At 42.8% G+C, this 25,497-nt stretch overlaps 1 protein-coding gene across 1 annotated transcript; it reads left to right on the top strand.

Annotated features, from left to right (window-relative positions):
* Positions 1-974: 974 nt before the first annotated feature.
* On the top strand, positions 975-24,638 carry LOC139317693 (urotensin-2 receptor-like). The gene is made up of 2 exons (XM_070944771.1): positions 975-1,214; positions 23,634-24,638. Exons 1-2 carry the CDS (start codon positions 975-977, stop codon positions 24,636-24,638), a joined length of 1,245 nt encoding a protein of 414 aa, XP_070800872.1.
* Positions 24,639-25,497: the final 859 nt, after the last annotated feature.

Raw genomic sequence — 25,497 nt, 5'->3', positions numbered from 1 at the left:
CCTCAGTCCACCTTCCACTCCGTTCAACTGATTCCCTTTTGCCCGCAACAGTCTTAAAGAGTCTTAATTCTTAAGATTCACTTTCTACTATCACTTTCTCAAATAGTCTTTGTTCTTGTTGAATCAAAACAAGTTATTAATAAAATTATAATCCACCGCTTGCTTGTAGTCCTTTCCTTCCGTCTCTCGTCCTTTCGCCAGTCAAATCTGCGCTGTCACTGTGAGTGTTAGTTCCGCTCCGATCACTGTCTCTCGCCGCTTGCCTGGCGATCTTACCGCCGCTTTTAGGAGTCCTCTTTTCGCCAATGTTTTAAGTCTTTAAATCTTTATAAATATACCTTCACTTTTCAGATGATTTAGTCCAATTACCGATGTTTCTCTCTGCAATCTTCGCTTCCACGCTTATCGGTTGACAGCGCTCCGGCCAGCCAAAATGGCTGGTTTTTTCCCGGTTGGAATTAGGAGGTTTTTCTCTGAACCTTCGGGGTGATTGCTGTCACTCCGAGGTCCTAGAGAGTTCTCCTTTTTCTATCGACCTCTCCGTGGTCGATAGTGCCAAAAACGGCTTCCAATTCAAGAAATTTGGAACTTGCCTGTCACATACATAGATGCCTCATATAATAGAATAACAAGGGTTAACATATACACTCCCTCCACCCACTTTCCCCTTAAACCCCTCCTTACCTTTGGTTCCGCCCCTTCAGTATAAAAGGAACATTCTGCCTTAATCCAGTGCTCTTCCTGAAGTAACCTGTGAATAGAAAAGAACATAACAGTTAATAAAGACCTTCATCTTGATCAAACAACGAGTCTATGTTTCTCATTGAGTCTGATCCTCGAATATTGTCACATTATGGTAGCAGAGGATGGTTGGATGACTCAATAAGGAATTAAATATGTCAAAGAAGAGACCAAATACCAGGGCACATATCAAAGAGATGAAGGTACATCAATCTACAATTAACAAATCCTCGATGGAAACTGCAGAAGAATTTGAAAATCCCATGACAGACGAAGAAGGAGAGATCGATGAACAAAGTGACCAAGAAATGGATGCACAAAGAGACAACAGCCTGAGACTGGACATCCTCAAACTGATAAGAATGCAGGGAGATGATGAAAGCCTTGTCGCGAACCTCCAAAACCTCATACAAGACCGAGAGGCAGCGAGAAAAGGCCACGATCCCACCCTAGAAGCTACAGACCACGAATCAGTAAGTGATTTGCCCCAAGCCGAAATACCAACAGATGCAGAAAATAACGATCCCGCGCAAAACCTTGAATGGTGGCCATCTTTAATCAGCCAGCCTGCCAAAATGTCCAAAGAACAACCAATCAACAGCCACAATTCAAAATGGCTGGCGCGGGAAAACAATTTCTCTAACAAAAATAAAAAAAACAAAAATTATTGGGATGACGAACCCAATTCAGACACTGAAACATCCCCGGACGATCAGCAAATTGAGGGAGCCATGAAAACCCTCATTGCAGCCTTCGGCCCTAATTTAAAAATATCTACAAGATCCCAAAGGGCCTCAAAGGACAGTAGCCAAAAAGAAAAACAACAACAAAACGATCGCCCGGGAAATAAGAGCCCTGCCGCTGACACACCTAAAATGACGACGTCGCGAATGCCGAGATCCCAAACACCGGAACCCAGAGGCTACTGTAAATACTCACCAACTCCGCAGACGTACCCAAGACACCGAGATCTTCATCCGGATGGCAGCGCAGCGAGAGACCAGCCTTCAGCCCACCCATGGACCCCCAGAGTCGAGCCAAAGGCCTGCATGCCTGAGAGAGATCACTACGAAGAAGCTGCAGCTCCAGGACCCTTCTCCGGCGACTTCAAGGCAGAAATGAGCTTCGCGCATGTGCAATACTACCTAGGAGAAAATAGAGACAGCAGAATGCAGAGAGAACCTTTTAAGCTACTTGCAAGCATCCCTATGCCGTTTTGTGAATATCAGGACATTCAGCACTATGGACAGCCACCTGCTGTAACACACATAACAATGCAGGAAGTTTACCAAATGATTTTCCTAAATTAAGAATGGATGGTGCTAACCTGTTAGAATGGAGCCAGCAGCTCCAAGTTATTTTCTTAAAAGAAAATTTATTACTCTTTATTAACAATCCACCAAAGAAACCATGGACATTAGAAATAGACTGTTTACATCACAGGGCTTTTTACTTGTTAATTTCAAGCATCTCACCTACCATCTATCATAGCATCAAACATCATTTAACTGTGTCAGAAATTATACAAAGTATGTTTAGGCTTTTCTATAGTGAAAGCGTAGCAACCACGACCAGAATTTCAAAAGATTTCTTTTCTACCAGAATTAGGCCAGGAACCTCCATAAGTGAACACCTTTTAATGTTAAACGCCAAAAGAACTGAGTTACACCTAAGGGGAGAAGTCATATCTGATCAAACCATGAAGAGCGTAATAATCAACTCCCTAGATCCCTCTTGGAACAATTTCATCACGCACTTAGATACTCTCAGTTTAGGTCACCTATCCATAGAAAGCCTTTCAAACAAACTTATAGCTGAGGACAATCTAAGAAAGAGTCGCAATAACACATTTAGGGAACACAAGTCAACCAAAAAAATATTCTTCCAAGATAGACACCATGACACAAATGAATGCTATATTTGTGGATCTAGGGGACACTATAAGAGAGATTGCCCCAGAAACTCTAGAGAAAAATACAGACACTCATCAAGAGAAAGGTACAAGCGTAGGGATTCCCCCAACCCCAGACAAACAAGAGAAAGCAGGGACAACTCCAGGGACAGTAGATCTGGATCACTATATGGGGTAGAAGAACTCACAAAATTAACCAATCAGGATAGAGAAGACAATCTATGGCTCATAGACTCTGGGGCCAATAACCACACTACTTATAATAGACAACTTCTGTCATCGTTTACAGAAGAGCAATTTCTAATAAAAGTAGCTAATCAAAACGAAGTACAAGTGACAGGGAAAGGAGACATAATATTGCCAGGAATAGGAAAAATAGAGGGGGTATTACTAGTCCCAGAAATACCACATAATATTCTTGGTGCTCTCAAACTTAGCAAGGACTCAAACATAAAGATAACATTCACAAAAGGAAAGGTATTCTTAAGTAAGGACAAAGAAAATATAAATAGAATCATAATCAAGGGAGGGTTACCCTACTTATACACAAGTAAACACTATCCAATTAGGGTAAATGCAAGCATGGAGACAGACAACATCATTGAAACTAACAATAATGGAGCTATCAAATCAGATGAGACAGAGACAGGGGATGATGATAGGAATATATCTAAGGGAGACATGATTAATAACGGAAAACCACTAATAGGCAAACCCCTACACGATGATTGTACACACATGCTTCATCGAAAACTAGGGCATGCCAGCTTCCCTGTAGTTCAGAAAATGAGTAACTTCACTGAAGGTGTTAAAATAAAGGATTGCGAAAACTATCTTGAATGCTCAGTATGCAAATGTTCAAAATTAAAAACTAAACCTAGACCAAAGAAAGCATCACGAACCACCACACATATATTCAATCTAGTGCACATGGATTTGGTGGGACCCCTAAAACCGTCTATAAAATATAAAAAGAGATTTTTTCTCACCATCGTAGATGATTATAGTCGCTATGGCTTCGTATATACCTTAAAACACAAAAGCGAAGCCTTTCAAAAATTCAAGGAATTCTACAAGTGAGTAGAAACCCAACATAACATACAATTGAAACAAATAATGACTGATAGGGGATCAGAATTTTTGTCAAGGGAGTTCACCCGCTGGCTCAGATCTAAGGGTGTGCTACACTTTACTTCGTCTCCGTTCTCAGCCTTCCAAAATGGTGTCGTAGAACGACGAAATTCCACCCTACAAACCATGATAAGATGCGCACTGGAGGATGCAGGAATAGGTAAACACTTCTGGTCTGAGGCTTTAGTATATTCTAATTACACACTCAACAGAACCTGGTCCAGCGTCATAGATAAAACACCCTATGAACTAATGTATAACAAGAAGCCAAAAATAGAACATCTACATGTCTTCGGAGTCACTGCGGATGTCCACATTCCGAAACAATTACAACACAAGGGGGATAAAATATCTAGAAGATTAAGCTTCATGGGCTATGAACCAGGTACCAAGGGGTACAGATTCATAGATAATAATAACAGATTTGTGGTATCTAGAACAGCTGTGTTCCATGAACAAGCAAACTGGTCTAAAATACACCTTAATGAGATACACCCTAAACAAATAATAAAATACAATACACGAGATCATAATAGACAGGACATGCAAAACATCACAAAAGATAAGGGACCTAAGAATACACAGCTAAGAAACACTAACAAAGAATGGAAAGGTGAACATCCAAAAATTAGAGTAGATTCACTCACTCAAAAAGAAGCCAAATACTTACATGACAATAACTCCACACCAGATAGGCCAGTCAGAGCCAATAGAAATCAATTACCCAAAAGATTTGAAAATTACATAATGCATGTACATTCTAACCCAATCACACCAAATTCATACGGAGAAGTAATGAAAATTCCCCCGAAGAAAGATTAAAGTGGGAATTAGCTATGTCAAAGGAAATGGAAAGCCTTAAAGAGTTAAATGTATTCACCCCCACCATAGTACCAAAAGATAAAACCACAATAGGTACTAGATGGATTTTTAAAATCAAAAAACTAGAGGAAGGTAAAACTTTGTACAAAGCACGATTGGTAGCGCAAGGATTTGCTCAAAGTTATCCAGAAGATTATACTGATACATATTCACCAACAGTGAGAGCAGAAAGCGTTAAAACTGCATTAGTAATGGTTTCAGTACTAGACCTAGAAGTATACCAATATGACATTCAAACAGCATACTTACACGCGAAATTAGACAAAGAAATTTACGTAAGAGCACCACCTAGTAAGGACAGGAATGAGGGCGACACATGGCTACTCAATAAAAGCTTATATGGTTTAAAACAGTCAGGAAAACGCTGGTATGAATGTCTAGTCAAAGTACTCGAATTGATAGGGTTTACAGCTACTCCAGCAGACAACTGTTTATTTACCAAAAGAGAAGGAGATTCACCAGAATATGTACTGATATACGTGGATGACATTCTATATATTGGGAAACATAAAGAAAAACGCGATGCCTTTGCCAGCAAATTAGAAAAGCAATTTTCACTGAAATCATTAGGAAAAATAAATAAATACTTGGGAGTACAAATCACTCGAACACCAAAAGGATTCTGTCTATCACAAAAAGAAATAATTATAGAACTGTTACACAAGTGCAATATGTCTGATGCCAAACAATGTGTTCTGTCCCCGTCTCCACACACACACAAACACAGCCAGCCGAGGGTTAAGAAAGCACTTGGCACGCACACAGGTTGTTATCAGAAACTTGGCAGCAATACGAGCACCGACTGCCAAGTGCTTTTACTTCAATAAACGGAATATCCCATCACCAGATAAACAGAAATACACACATTTTATAAATAGTCCAGTTCCAAACAAGAAACCTTTCGGCAGCTTTAAGTGTTGTTCAAGTGACTAGCCAGAGTTAGTTTTTGTCCCTCACAGAGTCTTAAATGGCCACCACACTCTCTTATATAGTCTCTGGGGTGTGGTCCAGTGACTCAGTTATAATCCCTGGCACGCCTCCTTAACTGCTGCAACCGTTTTCACGCCTTCGTTGACGTGGATCCAGGAATGACAGATCACCTCCCTCGCTCTCATCGGAGACACCTGGCTCCTGACTAATCTCCTCTTCCTCAGCCGGCACTTGAGGCAGTGCCAGAGGGGAGGGGCCTGGAGAGGGAGGCCTGGCCGACTCCTCTTCTTCATGTTCGGAGCCTTCTTCCTCCGATGAGATAGGCTCGGAGGGCGGGGCCACAACACAATGTGACTTTCCCATGCAACCGGATTTTTTGAAAAATATGCATAACCTGTCACCCGAATTCAAAGATAATACACTCTACAGATCTACCATTGGATCTCTCCTATATATAGCAAATTGGACTAGACCTGACATAGCTTTGCCTTTGAATTTATTGTCAAGACACGTGGGTAAACCAACCATATATCACTGGGAAGCAGTAAAAAAGGTACTCAGATACCTGAAGTACAGCTCTGACACTTGCTTATACTTAGAACCAAACAAACTTAACAAAATCATGCTCACATGTTATGCAGATGCTGATTGGGCTGGAGATGTAAAGAGCAGGAAGAGTACATCAGGATATATATTCTTTATTAATGGAAGTCCTGTACATTGGTATACAGGAAAACAAAACTTAGTTGCAACCTCAACTACAGAAGCAGAATATATATGTCTTTCAAAGGCTGCCAATAATCTCATTTGGTTTGAGGACCTGCTCACCAGTATTTGGTGAAGACCATCACAACCCATAATCATACATGAGGATAATAAAGCCGCAATTGAGATATCAAAGGCAGAAGCTATTGGACAAAGATCGAGACACATAGACATAAAACATAAACATGTAAGACAGTTATCAAAAACAGGATTCATCAAAATAGTACATTGTGACACAAAAGAGCAAATAGCAGACATTTTAACGAAACCTTTGTCAGGCAAACAACATGCTTATTTAGTGTCTAAGTTATGCATTCGCATGTAAATTTTTTAACAAGAGATAAATTCAATCTTCACATATTCGGCATCTAGAGGGGGATTTGTCACATACATAGATGCCTCATATAATAGAATAACAAGGGTTAACATATACACTCCCTCCACCCACTTTCCCCTTAAACCCCTCCTTACCTTTGGTTCTGCCCCTTCAGTATAAAAGGAACATTCTGCCTTAATCCAGTGCTCTTCCTGAAGTAACCTGTGAATAGAAAAGAACATAACAGTTAATAAAGACCTTCATCTTGATCAAACAACGAGTCTATGTTTCTCATTGAGTCTGATCCTCGAATATTGTCACATTGCCTGCCTTCCTAGAAACAATAAACTGATTCTACTCTCAAGCAGCTGACCTCCAATCATTTCGAAGTAATCTCCCAGCCGGGAGTTTTGAATTCAGGAAGGGGAAGCTCTGCCTTTCAACAATCCTTAAACGAAAAGGCTTCTTTTTTCCTTCCAACAGGAGTAGGAAAATCACTCCTGATAGAATAGAAGGGGTGGCGTCTCAGCCTCTATCTATAAACAAGCAAGAATTAAGGTAATTCTATGCAAAATTAATTGAATCTGGACCTTGGAGTTTGAAATGGGAGGGACACGAAAGAGGAAGCCTTGAAAATTTGAAACAAGCTTTAACCAAGGCTCCTGTATTAAGTTTACCAAATTTGGAAAAGCCATTCAATCTCTTTGTAAACACAGAAAATTGAATTGCACAAGGGGTGTTGGCTCAGAAAGTAGGAAATTGACCTTTGGGGAGCCCTTATTGTAAGCACCCCACATCAAGTCAGAACCATCCTTCAGCAAAAAGCAGGGCGGTGGTTAACTGATTCCAGAATTCTAAAATATGAAACAATTTTAATGCAGCAGACAGACTTGATTTTAACTACAGATCGCAATTTGAATCAAGCACAGTTCTTAGCCAACACCAGATCAATGGATCAGTTTGGATTAGAACATTATTGTGCTGAAGTAATTGATTTACAAGCAAAAATAAGACCTGATTTGGAGGAACACCCCCTGGAGAAAGGAGAAGCAATTTTTATAAATGGTTCCTCTAGGGTGGAGGAGGGAGTACGGAAAAACGGATATGCTATTATAAAAGGATACACTAAAGAGATCCTGGAAACAAGGGGTTTGCCTCGAAATTGGTCTGCTCAAACCTTTGAATTGTATGCATTAAATTAAGCTCTATGGATAGGGAGCCTGGATAGCTCAGTAGACAAATGCATTGTAATTTAACTCCAGCTGTCTGTAATTAGTAAGTTCGAATCTCACCAGGCTCAAGGTTGACTCAGCCTTCCATCCTTTCTAAGGTAGGTAAATTGAGGACCCAGTTTGTGGGGGCAATAAGCTGACTTTGTAAAATATACAAAAGTATGAAGGCTATTGCTTAACGCATTGTAACCCTGAGTCTCCAGAGAAGGGCAGCACATAAATAAAAAAAAAGGGGGGGTGCTCTATGCATCTTAGAAGGAAAAATAGGCAGATTCCACGTATGCATTTGGGATAGTGCATACATTTGGCAAAATATGGGTGGAGTCATTGGGGAATTCAAGCTATTGTAGATGAACTTTTAAAATGCTATGGTTGTATTGGGATATATCCTTTAGTAACATCAATTATAAACAAATGTTTGATTTGTAAAAAGGTGAATGAACAAGCTGTCAGGAAACAACAGATGGGTGGGAGACCACCAGCTTTAAGACCATTTCAATGTATTCATGTGGATTTTACAGAATTACCAAAAGTGGGGAGAGTAAAATATTTATTGGTCATAGTGGACCACCTCACAGGGTGGGTTGAAGCTTTTCTCTGCAGTAATGCTACAGCAACAGTGGTGTCAAGAGTTTTATTATGCCCAACCTAGAAAGATTATCATCATATGAACTGTTGTTTGGAGTAGTTTTCACTACAGGAAGCATATGCATTGATTCCCTGGAAACCAGAGACAAAGTATTGAAACAATATGTGTATAAACTGTCCAGATATTTTAAAGTTTTTAGGAAACAAGGACTATTAGCCCAAACACCAGCTTTGAAGTTTCCAGTCCACAAATTCCACCACGATGATTGGATGTTGATCCGGAGCTGGAAGGAAGTTAAACCCCAAGTGAAAGGGCCCGTGCCAGCCCCAAAGGAGTGGAAGGTGGAATCTCACCAAGGAGATCCATTGAAGTTGACGATCCAAAGAACCCAATGGACTGGTGGGCAGTAACCAGTGGGAATAGCATTCTTCATCATCTGGACTATTTTTGTATTCTTTTCTTTCTTAGGATTGAGTGGTTGCCTATGCTGTTTCCCAATTGAAGAGGACTACAGCTGATCAGATTCCTTTGCGCACTCTCCCAGATGTATTGGTTTTGTAATTGTGCTTTTAAGACCTTAGAAGGAAGATCCTGGATCCACTGGACGAGACTGAAGCCCGCAGACCAGAGTGATCCGGTCACATACCACGTAACAAAAACTGACAGGCCATTGGTGCTGAAGTTCAAGAAGAATACACCCTGCTGAGTCCTACCGGCAACGGACTCTCAACGCACGGTGGTGATCGTCAGCCTTGCTGAACCACCCCGGAAGCTGGTTCCCCATGCACGGCCGAAGCTTGGAACGAAGGAAGACAACATTCCATGACTGTAGTTTGTAATGTAAAATCCATTAACTGTAATAGAATCCAGTGTGCACTACTTAAAGACACTCATGCCTGAGGAAGATTGGGTGTGGGGACTCTGGGCAACAGCTACTTTAGCCCTTCTGTTGGTATTGTTTTAATATGATTGATATTGCCCTACCCCAAGTTATGCATACCCCTAACCCTCTTCCTGACGTGGTGAATTTATAAACTACGGGTCTTGCGCTCTTAAGGCCTTGTGGGTGTAGGAATTAGGTCATTATGATTTATTTATGGCTTTGGGTACTATTAGCTAAAGGTCTAGTGAGTGATACTATCTTGAACAGTAGTTCCCAATGTTGCGTCAGTGTCCAAGAAATCCCCCTTGTCTCTGCGGAAGGATTTGAAGATGTCAAGAATCCCAGGGGACCTAGCAGCATCAGGACACTGAATGGGGACACTTTGGGTCAAGTCCACTCCCGCCAACAACGTGGCATCAGAAGGTGGAGTGGGTACCTTAGTCCTAAACCAACCCCTAGACCTAAGGTTAAAAGTTTGACAATCCCAGTAAAGGGAGGAATAGAAAAAGAGAACGGACCCCTACAACAATTGAAAAGAGGAGATTGCATATCAGGGATACTGGAAGTGGGTCGAAACCTTGTTAAATCATAGGGTCACCTTCCCTGTGTGTAAAGAGACATCAGAAACCTGGTAGGCCTATAGGATCCCTGACAAAAGTATAATGTCCATCAGAAGTGTACCTTGGTCCTAGAATGAACCTTAGGGATGTAAAACTAACCAAAGATCTTTTTCCTTCTGCACACCACTCACTTTCTCATTACCACCAACTGCCATCATCACAAGATGGGGAGGATGGAAGGGGTCCTGGAAGGTATCCAAGGAAAGGTGCACCAGTCTGTTCCAGCCCCCTCGCTTCACTATCTGGCTCTCCATTAGGTCCAACACAGGTTTATGTGTCTTCTTTCCCCCTGGAATACTACCTCCTGGTATCTTTTTGAAGGCCCAATCCTCAGAGATAAGCAAAAGGACCCTTCACTAGAAGTCCCATTACAGCTGCTTGCTGGAATGTTTGTGGCGGGGACTTTGAGGGTCTGGACTAATGAAAAGAACCATCGGACCCATGCTTTCTCCATGAACATAGGCGTACGTGTAAGGGAAAAAGGAGTTTTCTTCTTCTGCGGGAAGGATGTGTATTTATGTTTGCCAACAAATTGGACTGGAACATGCACACTAGTACACCTTTTTCCTAAAATAGGTGTTGTCAGTGGAGAACATACCATCCCTGTTCCTCTCATGGGGCATGTTCAGAAACGGGCACCAATCCTAGTCCCACTATTAGTAATCATGGGGATAGGAACTGCAGTGGAACAGGTGTAGGTGGAGTGACACACTCAGTAATACAGTTTCAGCAATTATCAGAGGAGCTCCAAGAAAGCCTGAACCAAATTGCTGGAACCCTGGTAGAAGTCCAAGACCAGATAGATTCATTGGCAGCAGTGGTCCTACAAAATCAACGTGCCTTAGACCTCCTAACCACAGAGAGAGGAGGTATGTGTGTATTTCTGGGAGAAGACTGTTTCTATATGAATAAATCAGGTGTGGTCAGAGAAATTGCCAAGGAATTGCAGGATAGGGCATCCAAGATAAGTCAGAGGTTACAAACAACTGACAGGTGGTTTTCTTGGTTGCCTGGATCCGGCTGGATTAAACAAATGTTATTCTTGTTGATATGGCTGTGGCAGGCCTAGCTTTTATTCCTTGTGCAATCCCTGTACTGAAACAGCTATCTATCAGAGCAGTGAAAGAGATACAGACTGCGAAGGAATTAGTTTTGACAGAGCGCTTTCTTGAAGATAGAAACTCTGAAACAGATACATATGTAGAAATGGAGTCTGGAAAAGAATGGAGGGAGTACCTCCAAGGATTAAGAGAGTGAAGATCAAGAAATACCTATCTCTTGCCTAGATTAGTCATATTTTGTTAGCTATTATATGTTAGCTTTGTTTATCCAAAGGAATGGAATGATATTTACTAAAGAGTTGAACATGTAAGGAATGGTGAAAGTTTCTGCATGGAAAAACTTTCAAAGTGGGGAATTGTCGAGCCCTATCCTCCCGCTGGGCGCCGAACCGCTCGACAACTCACCTGGCTCCGCTCGCCCGCGCGGCAACACGGGCGTGGGATAGCATGGGGCTGCGCCTGCCCCTCCGACACGCTTCCTAGTTTTGGCCGGGACACGCACACATTTACACGTGGGGGGGGGATGCACAGAGGCGCTTCGGTGGGGGGGGTGGAAGCGTCGGGGCTAGGGTTTCACAGGGTCGGGTAGCTTTTGCTCGGGAAGTTTCTGACATGCAGCAGCTGGCTCCTATCACCGCCCCGCCCGTTTCCAGCCTGCTGATTCGCCACTGGCGGGGCGTTGTTCCGGGCTCTGCCTCACAGCTGGCGGGCGCGGGATGGATTTAAGCGCTACATGCCGTATGCATGGAGCGCCAATTTTACATCGTTACGACTGCAGCGTTTTCGGGACGGACAAGATTAAATCAGCATTACATTCCAACGTTGTTCTTGGTGGTTTGTCCTTGTTGCGCCTACAGAATCAGTTATATGAGCTCTAAAGGGCCCCCTCTATTCACATTATTATAAGGGGAAGACGTGCTTAGATACATGAACTCTGAGAGAACCTCTCTATTCACATTATTATAAGAAAGGAAAGTGCTTGTTGGAGATTATATTAACAAACAGTTAAACCTCATTAAGTGGTAATATATCTTCTGACAAGACCTAGATGTCACGAAAGGACTGCCATATGGAAAACATCTGAGTGACCTCACTATGAATGACACAAAGACATATATGTTACAAAGAGTTACTTAATCCAATAAATTTACCCAAGGACAGCAGTAACTCTCCCATTAACAACTAAAAGCACTTAGGAAAAGTTGTGTGGCTAAAATAATTTTATAAACTAAAATTAATGGTTTAAGTAATTAGATGAACATATTATCCAATGTATGTAACCATATAGGGAAAATCGGATGTATGATCTCATGTTAACCATATATGGAAAATGTATGATCTCACTGAATCCTTTGTCTTAGAAATGTATAAAACCAGTTGTATCAGAGTTCTTCCCTTGCTCAAAGCTTCAGGTACAAAACTGGCTCTGAACCTTGTGCAATAAAACTGTCTCTGGCTGACCCAGGAATGTTGTTTAGTCTCATCATTCCACAACACTATCACTTTCCTTTCAATAAAAGTTTCCTTTTGAAATGCCAATCGTTTCAAGAGTTCTACTTTCTTGAGCAGAGAGGAGAGGCAAGGCCTCACAACTTTATTTTCACTCCAGTTGTCAATATATTCCGCTTGATTTTATTTCCTTTCTATAATTTTTAACTGCTGTTTGGTTCTTATTGGTTAATTTTGCAAAATTGTGCTTGGAGTGTGCCCTCGTGGGGAGTGTGTTATAAATAAAAGTTTTATTTGTTTATTTGGTTCCTAGACGCTTTCCTCTGAATAGCAAGTTCACACCCACCGACGCCAACATAAAGTAGGACGTAAAGTGAAATTTGGATATAAGAGTGAAATAATACGGGGTTGGCTTGGATGATCTCTAAAGGGCCCTTGACTTTTTATTGTAAGAGACAGTTGCTGGGTTCAAGAAGTCAAACCACAGAGTTAGCTAACTTTCTCTTGCCATGTCAAAATGTAGAACTAAAAACCACATGGATCAGCATGAATCAGCTTTCCTGCCTAAGCAATAAGGGGGCCTAGCAGAAGAGGCGGATTTCACATATTTCCTGTTTTTGTTACTTTTGAAGATTATAAGAACGTGTGTCTTAAACAGAACTTTGTTCAGATGTTAGATGAATATATTTCTGTCTGAACCATTTTGGCCAAAATAAAGCTCCTCTTGATTTCGAAATCTAACTCCTGTATTTTTCTGCAACATTTCTGGCGAGCCAGTCAGGAGTTGGAGCGATATTTCGCTAAGGACAGAACAGACCAGCCAGTGCCCAGGCGGGACCGTCTTGCCCAACCTTCAGGCACCACTGAGAGTTTTTCTCTGGAAGGAAGCAGACGGCCCCTCTGGGAACTTGGTGGCTCCGACCAATCCAAGAACTAGACAAAATCAAGACAAGCTAATAAATAACACCGGCTGAGAAAAGAAGACCCCTGCAGGCAAGTATTGTGGGAATTGTAGGCCCACTCCTTGAGAATGGAAGAGGGGGCCTGATCACCTCCCTGGGTCCGGGAACATCCCTTCCTAACGGAACCAGCGTGTCCTAATGAGACTCTAGAATTGTGTGGGTGGTTAAGCCATTGCAGTTCCTATTGGTGACCGTTGGAACATCCGGCACCGTAGGTCAGTGGCAGTGTCTTAGAAAATGGGTGGCAGAGAGAGTGTTCCCCGAACACCTCTTCAATGTATGTTTAAGAATTTTAAGAAAAGTTTCAGTGGGGATTATGGAGACCCCAAGGCCAATCCAGGTGACTTAAAGAAATTCTGTGAAAATGAGTGGCAAATAGTAGTGAAACAGAACCCTGACATAACAGCTTGTGTAGCATTGGAAATGCCAAGGGGACTGAGCCCCAGATATTCTAAAGCAGAGGAACTCCAGGCAACTGTAGATTTGAAGGGACATAAGCTGGGAGAGTGGTATGTACTCCCAGACGGAAGAATTTTTGTGCCCACCAATTTAGCCTGGCTAGTAGTAAAAGCCTCTCATTCAACAACACATGTGCTCAAGTTAATTCAAGGCAAGGACCTAGACTTCCACCTGGAAGTCAGCCCAAGGGATATTATGCTATAAATTCACTAGTTGTTGATTTCACAGACATGCCCAAGTGTGGACTCTATAAGACAATGCTAGTCATGGTGTGCAATTATACTGGATGGCCTGAATGTTTTCCCACCCAAGAAAAAACAGGCACGTGAAGTGGCTAGAATCCTACTCAAGGAAATTTTGTTGGTTTTTTTGTCCTGTGAAAATCCCAAAAGCAAACCCCAGGATTTTTAGGAAGTTGTGAAGTGTAGGAGGTGTCCGTAGTCTGCGTTGGGGGCAGCAGGTCCTCCCAGATTCCTGTGTATAAGAGGGGTCTGAAAACCAGTGGCAGAGAATTTCCTAACAAGAAGAAGTACGCATACGCCGTAAGGGAACCGGCATCCTCTCCAGGCCCTTTTCCTGAAAACTGATGTTGTGTAGCCCGGCTGAACCAAAGTGTGAAACCCCACATCGGAAGGGGAAACATGGGAAGTTGCAGCTCGAGGGTGGTAGATACCCCTTCAGGAAACTTATTTGAGGCATGGGACGAGAGGCAGATGCCTGTCCTGCCCAGTATGAAGAAGAGAGAGGAAAACAAATGTAGGAAATGGGCTTTGCTGAGGGATGACACAGGAAAACCAATTTGGCTAAATAAAGGTCCTTAAAAGAAAAGGGAAAATGTTTGGGGTTTTGTTTGTTTGTTTGTTTGTCTCTTTCTCTGTCTTCTATGCAACCACGTGGTACGTTTGTTAAGATCTGTGCCTTCCCTAATTCAACTGAGATTTAAAGTGGGAATGACTAGTGTGTATGTCTAAGTCTTAGAGTGCCTTCAAGGTAACTGCAACTGTTAAATGCCTGATCTCTAGAGATATGAATTTTAAATTGTTAGAAAAGAGTTGAAGGTGCTGAGAGGAAGGAAAATGACTCACCCAGTTTGGTCTGGCCATCTAGACAGGGTGAAGAACAGAATTCAACTTTTCTTTCTTCTCTGTGCTTTTAAGAAAAGCCCAAGTTCATGAGGAAACATTTTAAGTTCACTTAACTGCAATACTGATGTGTTGTTGTTCTTTCAAACTCTGCCTGCAAGCTATCTACCCCCCCTTTCTAATCCTGCAATGCCTTTCCTCACCCAGAAAGGGGGGAGGGGACCTCGTTCTCATGTCTTTTAGCCCTGCACAGATGACTCAAATCTGTGGAAGCAGAGCACTTGGTTCCAGATGTTTTCTCCAGTGGAGACCTCCCATCCATTTGAGCCAGAGAATTGGGTTTGGATCCAGTCACAAAAAAGGTCATCACAGCAACCAGAGTGGAGCAGACCTTCCCAAGCCTGACTGACCAGCCTTACCACTGAGGAGACATAATACATAGAGACAGTCAGAAACTGTTAGGGATTTAAAAATTCACCTACCCTTTTTGGCGAAGCCTTAGCCTCAGACCTAGAAGACTTCCAGCCTTGCGAAGATGGAGATGTACTACTCCAATATGTAGATGATGTATTAGTAACTGGGCAAATGAAGGAAATGTGTTTTTGGGACAATACCAACCAACTGCTTCATCTGTTAATGGAAAAGGGATATCGTGCCTCAAAGCAGAAAGCCCAGTTGGTGAAGCCCCAGGTTAAATACCTAGTTTACATTATAAGCCAAGGGCAGAGAGCGATAGGACATGAGAGGAAGGAAGCTGTCTGTCGAATTGCAGAACCAACTAACAGGAGAGAGTTGCCGGGATTTTTAGGAGCAGCAGGCTATTGTAGAAAAGGACCCTTTGTTTGGGACCTGAAACAAAGACGGGCGTTTGAAACCTTAAAGTCAAAATTATCTCAGGCTCCTGTCATGGGACTTCCCAACCTAGAGAAGCCTTTTAATTTATATGTTGACTCAAAGAATAATACAGCACTTGGGGTACTGACTCAAGAAAAGGGAAGTTGGTAACAGCCTGTGGCTTATCTGTCAAAGCAACTTGACGGAGTAGCGAAGGGCTGGCCACATTGCCTAAAAAAATCCTGGCCGTAAACCTTTGGACAGCCAACTACCATTTACACCAGCCATGCAATTCAAGGAGTCTTAGAGACAAAGGGCCATTTATGGCTGACAAACCCCAGAATTTACAAATATCAAGCTCTCCTCACTCAGAACCCACAAGTGACCCTGAAACAAACAAATGCCCTCAATCCAGCCACTCTTTTGCCAGCACCGGGTCCTGAAATTGAACACAACTGTATGCAGGTCATCGAAAGCCAGTTCTCATGCAGACCTGACCTAACTGACATTCCACTGAAAGCAGCAGACCATAATTTATTTACAGATGGGTCAAGTTTCATCTCAATAGGGGAACGCTATGCGGGTTATGCAGTAGTCTCACTTGACCAAGTCATAGAAAGTGGACCACTCCCAAAGGGCACTAGTGCCCAAGTAGCAGAATTATGGGTTTTGATCCGGGCACTTGAAAGGACAAAGAATGAAAATGTAAACATTTGGACTGATTCCAAATATGCTTTCCTCACTTTACATGTCCATGCCGCTGTTTATAAGGAGAGAGGGCTTTTAACAGCCTCAGGAAAAGAAATTAAACATCCCTTTCTAATCGAGAGACTCATAGCCGCCGTCAAGATGCCAAAGACAGTAGCGGTGATGCATTACCACTAGCACTTTGGTCTGTGAGGTGCACTCCACGTAAGGGAATTAGATTATCTCCTTTTGAAATGATCAGTGCTAAGTTGAAAAATCATATAGGAAACCTAAGCCAGATAGGAACCTCATGGGTGAATCAGATGGTAGGAGAATTAAATAAGCAAATACAAGAAATCCAACAATACTGTGTGTCCCTTAGCCCACCGTTTTTGACCACCTCTAGTTATAATATTCAGGTGGGAGACAGAGTATGGGTAAAAATGCTGGAAAGGAGAAAAATTAAAGCCTAGGTGGAAGGGCCTGTATACTGTGGTCATGTATTCTCCACTTGCAGTAAAAGTGTTGGAATCCAAGTCTTGGATTCACTGGACACGAGTTAAGCCAGCTGCTGAGGAGTATGGGGAGGCAGAGCAGGACCAGGCCCGACCTTTAGTGGTACATTTGAGGAAGCGCCCCCTATAACTGTCCTACCGGCAATGGACAGGCTACATACAGGGCAGAAGAGGCCTTACTGGTGTCACACCGGAAGCTGACCCTCCACGTACGGCCGAAGATATGGAGGAGGAAGACAACGTTCCATTGTTAGAAGTAAAATATATTAGGAAACCTGACCACCTGTCGGAATGGGAAATCGAACATATATAGCCATAGCTACACTATCTCTTGCTTTAATGAGCGTGCTTGCCCTTATTGTGATTTGCTGTATAAGATATTCATTCTGCTGGAATCGCCTTCTCCCCAGAAAGACAGGTGCTGAGCCTAATATCATTGACTGTGACAGAGAGCAGTACGAAACTCCTGTAGATACTTATGTTTGAGGAAGCCTGGGAGTGGGCTCTCTGTGGTGCTGCTCTAGCTCTAGGACTGTGGATATTGTATCTAACAAATAAGGGATGGTTCTGTGGGATACCTAAGACTGATATTGCATTTTCCCAAGTCACATATAACCCTAACCTTCTTCCTGACGTGGTGATTTTGTAGATTAAGGGAATTGTGATTGGATAGGTTCTGTGTAGGGGACAATTATGAGTTTTTTGTGGCTTTGGCTATTATTGGCAAAGGGCTTAATGAGTGATAACATACTGAAAAGTAGTTCCCAATGTTGTGAGAATGCCCGGGTGGTCCCCCTTGCCCTTGAGGAAGGATACGGGAAAGTTGAGAACCCCAAAGAACAGGGCAAGACCAAGAAATCCTAGGGTCACCCTGTAGGATCCCTGACGGGAGAACAATGTCCATCAGAAATACACCTTGACCCTAGAGTGACGCTTATGGATGTAAAACTAACTAGTGGTATTTCTCCTTCTGCCCACCACTTATTTCAACAGAAGGTCACTTTCACATTACCACCACATGTCTCCAGTAAAAAATGGGGAGGATGGAATATGTCCCAGGAAAAGTGCCCGAGGCCATTTCAGCCACCCCGATTTCCAGTCTGGCTCTCCCCTAGGTCCAGCACAGGCTTATGTGTCCTATTTCCCCCTGGAAATGCAAGCTCCCATTATCTTTTTATGGATTTTATCTTTGGATGGATTTTAAATTGATCGCTTATGTAGTTATTTTTATTGCTTTCATTGTCTCAACTTCTGTAAGCCGCCCTGAGTCCCTCAGGAGAAGGGCGGCATTTATTTATTTATTTATTTATTTATTTATTTATTTATTTATTTATTTATTTGTCAGATTTAAGTACAATAAAAATAAAATAAAATAAATAAATAAAATAAATAAATAAAAAATAAATAAATCTTTTTGAAGGCCCAATCTTCAGAGATAAGTAAAAGGACCATACACTAGAAGTCCCATTGCAGCCGCTGACTGGCATGCTAGTGGCAGGGACTTTGGGGGTCTGGACTAATGAGAAAAACCAACGAGCCCATGCCTTTTCCATGAATATAGGTGTGTGTGTAGGGAAAAATGGAGTTTTCTTCTTATGTGGGAAAAATGCGTATTTGTGTTTACCTACAAACTGGACTGGAACATGCACTCTGGTACATCTTTTCCCCAAAATAGGTGTTGTCAGTGGAGAAGCACACTATCTCTGTCCCCCTCATGGGGCATGTTCAAAAAAGGGTGCCACTCTTAGTCCCACTATTAGCAATTCTGGGGATAGGGACAGCTGTCGGAACAGGTGTAGGAGGAATGGCACACTCCATAATACAATTTAGGCAATTGTCAGAGGAGTTCCAAGAAAGCCTGAACCAAATTGCAGGGACCTTGGTTAAGGTCCAAGACCAAATAGATTCTTTGTCAGCAGTGGTCTTACAAAACCGGCATGCCATAGACCTTTTAACCACTGAGAAAGGTGGTTTGTGTGTATTCTTGGGAGAAGATTGTTGTTTCTACATGAATAAGTCAGGTGTGGTCAGAGAGATTGCCAAGGATTTACAGGACCAGGCATCCAAAATGGGTCAGAAGTTACAAGCAACAGAGATGTGGTTCTCTTGGTTGCCTGGGTCCGGCTGGATTAAACAGATGTTATTCCTGTTGTTATGTGCCATGGCAGGCCTGGCCTTTATTCCTTGTGCAATACCTCTGTTCAGACAGCTAGCTATGAGAGTAGTGAAGGAGATAAGGGTTGAGAAAGAGTTGATTTTGATGGAAAGCCTTGTTGACTGTAAAATTGACTCTGATCTCTGATGAAAAAGAAGCAGGAACATATGTACAACTCTCAACCGGGTGACTAGAGAAAGTGCCTTCAGAGAATGAGATTTGAAAGTCATTCCATATGTATTACTTGTCTTTTTCTTTCTCACTACTATATATCTTTATCCTGAATTGATTATGTTATGCCAAATGTTATATGCTTGCATTGCTGATTTAAGCTCTGTAATTGGTAAGACTCAATTGTAACTAAATAAAATAGAGTCTTAAAGGGGGGAGTAAAGTAGGACGTAAAGTGAAATTTGGATATAAGAGTGAAATAATACGGGGTTGGCTTGGATGATCTCTAAAGGGCCCTTGACTTGTTATTGTAAGAGACAGTTGCTGGGTTCAAGAAGTCAAACCACAGAGTTAGCTAACTTTCTCTTGCCATGTCAAAATGTAGAACTAAAAACCACATGGATCAGCATGAATCAGCTTTCCTGCCTAAGCAATAAGGGGGCCTAGCAGATGAGGCGGATTTCACATATTTCCTGTTTTTGCTACTTTTGAAGATTATAAGAACGTGTGTCTTAAACAGAACTTTGTTCAGATGTTAGATGAATATATTTCTGTCTGAACCATTTTGGCCAAAATAAAGCTCCTCTTGATTTCGAAATCTAACTCCTGTATTTTTCTGCAACAAACAAAACACACTAGTGGTAAAGCACATATGCATTCAAACACTCAACAGGAATAATATGCGCATGGAATTCTGGGAGACATGTAACTGAAAACAGACTGCCACAAACATTTTACATCTGCACAGCGCTTCACTCACAGCCAAGAAACTGCCCTCTCTCTTACAAGCACTGCTTTATCAGATCATGTATTTGCTATAGGCATAAAGTAAATGTAACTTCTGCTTCTGTAGAGCTGCACAAAATATCTGAATCCTAGAAATGGAAGGAACGGTTTAAGAGCAATTCTCTGCTCAGTGTAGGAATCCAAATTATAGTATGGTAGTCCTCAATTTACAACCACAATGGAGTCAAAAATATCAGTTACTGAGAAAAGCAGTTGTTAAGTGAGTTTTGCTCCATTTTTACAAATGTTTTTACCACAGTTGTTAAGTGAATCACTGCAGTTGTTAAGTAAATCTTGGGGTCATTAAGCGAATCTAGCTTCCCCCATTGAATTGGCTTGTCGGAAGCCAGCTGGGAAGGTTACAAATGGTGATCAAATGGCCCTGGGACAGTGCAATTGTTATAACTAAATGCTAGTAGCCAAGCACCCAAATTTTGATTACGTGACCATGGGGATGCTACAATGGTCATAAGTGTGAAAACTGACCATAAGGCACTTTTTTCAGTGCCATTGTAACTTTGAAAGGTTACTAAATGAATGGTTGTAAGTTGAGGACTACCTATATCTCTTGCAGATGACTGTCCAGCTTCTGATTCTGAACTAATTAACTTACCAACTAACTAACTCATAAATTGTACTGCTGACAAACAGTTAACAGGTAACAGTAACAGAGTTGGAAGGTACCTTGGAGGTCATCTAGTTCAACTCCCTGCTCACGCAGGAGACCTGTACTAGGGATTCGAACCGCTGAACTGCCAACCTTTCTGATCGACAAGCTCAGTGTCTTGGCCACTGAGCCACCTTGTCAGGCCTAGTCACTCCTTTTAGGAGTCCCCCTCCCCCCCAACATTCAACCAGAATCTGCCTTCCTGTAATTGAATGCTCATCCCCCATTTGGTGACAACAGACCACTGTTTTTGATCTTCTATAGGGCATCCCTTGGATGCTTGAAAAGTATTATGAGAATTGTACCACCCATAGCCCAAACCATATTTTTCCAAGGCTCAACAAATCCAGTTCTTTCAATATTTCCTTAGGATGTATGTTCCATCCTCCCGCCCCTTTTTTGCACCAGTTTTAGTTTCATTAAATCTTTTTTTTAAATGAGATGCCCCAAATAAGATGTAGAAGTATTGAAGCAAAATCTAACCAATAAAGAATAATTATTACTTTCATTATTACTCGTTGTGGCTCCCCAGCTGCCAGCGGAGCTGGTGGCAGACTCAGACGATGAGGAGGTTGGGAAGGAACTTGGGCCAGTTCTGGAGCCTGGGGAAGGCTCTGATGGATGCTCTGCATCGGGTGCAGAGATAGAGCCAGGGCCGTCTGACATTTCCCAGCCACTGGAGAGGCAGCTGCCTTTTGGAGGCTGAGATGAGTGAGGAGAAAGAACAGCTGGGGCCTGTTCCAGATGCACGTATTTGCAGAGCAGTTAGGAGAGGTAAGGAGTCGACTCTGGAAGCAAAGCACATGTGGACACTGAATGGCTCCTCCCTGGCTGGGGAATAAATAGAAGGAAAGGGGAGTGGTTGTTGTAGGAGACAACAGTTCGTATTTCTGGAGATTTTGCTCATTGTGTTTCGTGCCACAAAGACTGCTTGCCAGAACTTAATTTGCAGCCTTTCGGCTGGAAGCTCACGGCCTTGCAATTATTGCAAGGAACTGATAAGGTCTGTTACTGCAGTTAACTCCTTGAAGGACTATTGCCTGGACTTTTCACTGAGTGAATGCAATTAATTCACAAGAAGTAAATAAAGAGAGGTTTTTCGTGACAAGGAGTCTGTTTCTTGCTTCTGCTAAGGCTGGGTCAGAACATTACCTTCCAAAATTTGGAAATGTATATATTATGCATGTATTTATTTGTTTTGAGTTAATATCTTCTCCTTTCTTTTTATGGGGCATTCAAGGCAGTTTACAACTATACTTCGATCAATACTGCCTAAAGTCCCTTTCTGGAACCCTATCACGTTAACTTATGTTCAAACTTTGAACAGCTATATTTCTCAATTCTTTTTATATATACTGTTTCCAAGTCAAATGTCTCATATGCTACTGTATATCTCTGTGTTTGATTTCTTTTTGCTAATGAAGAACTTTTTTTGCAATTAAATTTCATTTGCTATTTTCAGTCAAAATCCCCTTAAATATAAGTGCTTTAGTTCATCTTTGAGACTATTAACCATGCCATCTCATTTTGTATAATGTGCAATTCCAATAAAAATATCTTCTACCAACTTGATCCAAACCATTAATGAAAATGTTGAAGTAATAAAAAATGTTTAATGCATTATCTTGTTCCTTGAGGGTTGCATTTTAGGACAGTCCCAAAAAGTAACATACGATATGCTTAGCACTGTGTACAAATCCTCTGTTCATTATTTAACTTATTGAACAATGAGTGTGCAACCCATATCACAAAAATTGTGTACTGTTGTAGATGTTACCCAGTGTGGTGGGGTTTACACATCACACTAAGCTTAGATGGACTGGGCAATTTGTACTTAAATATGGTTGATTTGTTTGGGACAGTTTGACTAAAACTAGTTTGATGAATATTAAATCTGACATGTAAATGATTTAATGGCGGGAAAGTGATTAAAGGGAATAGACATGAAAACAAAATCAACAGCAAGGATACGGAAGGGCTGTCTGTCACCTTATTTTAGTGTAGGAAACATGGATGGATGAAAAGTCATGGTTCATTTTCATTTCACTCCTTTTCATCTAAGGTCTGTCTTTCTGTGTCTGCATTTGTGAGTTCCTTTTGTCCATTGATCAATACAGTCCCCTTCTGTCTTTCTATATCTTGGTTATTTTTTCTTTCTCCTGGTTGGCATTGTTCCATGGAAAGTTGTATAGTTATGCCAGCAGGGAGTTGGACCCTGAGTGTACGTCTGTTTGGGGTGGAGGAGGTGGGGAAAATTCTGTCTGTTACCATCTCCAGACCAATCAGACCCCTAAATGTTGTCCCAGCACCCGCCCCTCAGCCTCTGTTGCTGACGTGCTGTCAAAATCCCACAGCAGGGTTGAAATAAACAGGCTCCTCAGAATAGACAGGAGCTGCACCAAGGTTCAACCCCAACATACCAATATTAGCAGGGTGCAAAGAATGTGAGAGAAGAGAATTTGCAAACCCAGACAGATACGCACAGGCCGGCCAGGCGAAATAGCCACATTTTTAGTTCGTGGCGGAAAGAGCGAAGGTCGGGGGCCATCCGGAGCTCCGGGGGAGCTCATTCCAGAGGGTAGGTGCACCCACAGAGAAGGCCCGCTCCCTAGGGGTCGCCAGCCGACACTGTCTGGCCGACGGCACCCCGAGTAGGCCCTCTCTGTGGGAACACACCGGGCGATGGGGAGCTGTTGCTGGCCGCAGAAGGTCCGCCAAATACCCCGAGATGGGGGGAAAGTGACTCCCCCCAAAAGTATCATTTACAATCTCTAACCAATTTTTTAAATACAGCAACAGGATAGAGCAAAAAGAGGAATGGGAAGGATCAAAAGAAAAACGGAGTCCCAAAAACATCAGAAGGAGATGAATCAGCAGCAGTCCTGGGAGCTGTCTTGAGCCTGAAGTGTGTTATCGGGGTGGCTGGCAACCTCTATGCCCTGGTGGTGGTTTGGGCCTCAGCCTTGGCCTCCTCTCTGCATGTCCACCTAATTAACCTAGCTCTGGCTGACCTTTTGTATCTCTTGACGGCCCCGTTCATTGTTCACAATGGGCTGGTGAAGGACTGGCCCTTTGGGGAGGCTGGCTGCCGGATTCTGTTCAGCCTAGACCTCCTCACTAAGAATGCCAGCATCTTCTTGCTGACTCTGATGAGCTGTGAGTGCTACACTGCTGTGGTGCACCCGTTCCAGGCTGCCAGCCGTGTGTGGCAATGCAGCCAACCTCTGGCCATTGCTGTTTGGTTCCTCTCCTTTGCTCTGGCCCTTCTCATGATGGTCATGATCCACCAGGAGGAATGTACAATGGGGAATGGAGCTGGGGTGCATTGCCTCGGCTCCCCCACCTGGAGTGAGGAGCAATACAAAGTATACCTGAGCATCCTTTTTGGCACTAGCATAGTGGCACCTGGGATAGTCATTGGGCCACTCTACTGGCATCTGGCAAGAAGCTACTGGCTGTCACAGACCCGTGGAGGCTTGGGACATTCCCCTAAGAACCAGGTCTTCCTCCTCATCCTTGTGATTGTCTTGGCATTTTGGGCTTGTTATATGCCCTTTTGGATCTGGCAACTCCTTCCCCTTTATTGCCCATTGGCAGCCCACCTGCCCATCCACACAGAGTTCTCTGTCAATCATCTGGTGACCTGCTTGACCTATGGGAACAGCTGCATCAACCCTTTCCTCTACACTCTGCTCACACGCAACTACCGTGAATACCTACATAGTCACCAACGAGGAGCTTCCTGGAACTTTCTGCCATGCCTCAAGAGCAGAAATGGGTCTCAGAGGGAAGGGGCTACAGGCACCTGAGATACAGGTAAGCAAGGAGGGACACTAGAGGAAAGCCAAGATGAATCTTGCTCATAGCTGGTATGAGCTTAGAGAGTCATGATTTATAACTACTAGGGTAACTTTTCAGATGTTTGAGATCACAACCTGATAATTCCCGCGATGCATCTGGAAGTCAAGAGAACAGCCCAGCTAGCATGCCCGACCACGGCCGCTACTACTACGTCGCTAGCGTCTGCTTGGACGATGAACTGTCTCTCTGGGTCCGGGTGTTGGAGGATCGGCTTCTCGGCAAAGAATCGTTTTAATTTCTCAAAGGCTCTTTGGCAGTCCATTGACCAGGCGAGCGGTTGACTCAGCCGTGGTTTTGTGGGAGGAGGCCCTGTTTTTAACAGTTCTGTTAAGGGCAGGGCAACTTCTGCGAATGCTGGGATGAATTGCCTGTAAAAGTTTGCAAACCCCAGGAAGCTTTGAAGCTGTTTGTGGGTACGTGGGGGTTGCCAGTCCAGCACCACTTTCACTTTTCCTGGGTCCATTTCCACCCCTCTGCTGGATATTCGGTAGCCTAGGTAATCTAGGGAGGTTTTATGGAATTCACATTTTGACACCTTCATGTAGAGTTTTGTGGCTAGGAGTTTTTTCAGCACTTGTCGCACTAGTTTTACATGCTCTTTGAGAGTTTCACTGAATATAAGAATGTCAATCAGGTAAACTAGGACTCCTTTGTATAGGTGCTCATGTAGCACCTCATTTATCACCTGCATGAAAACTGTGTGGGCTCCTTGCAGACCAAATGGCATGACTTTGAATTGGAACACAGCCTCATCCCCCCCAGCTTTTTTTTCCTTAAAAAGTACTGGGGCTGCCACTCTGGATTTTG

The sequence above is a fragment of the Pituophis catenifer genome, unplaced genomic scaffold (assembly GCF_029215685.1).
Source record: "Pituophis catenifer annectens isolate HBS135680 unplaced genomic scaffold, rPitCat1.0.hap2 SCAF_5, whole genome shotgun sequence".
NCBI lineage: Eukaryota > Metazoa > Chordata > Lepidosauria > Squamata > Colubridae > Pituophis > Pituophis catenifer.
This window is presented reverse-complemented; position numbering and strand designations above follow the sequence as displayed.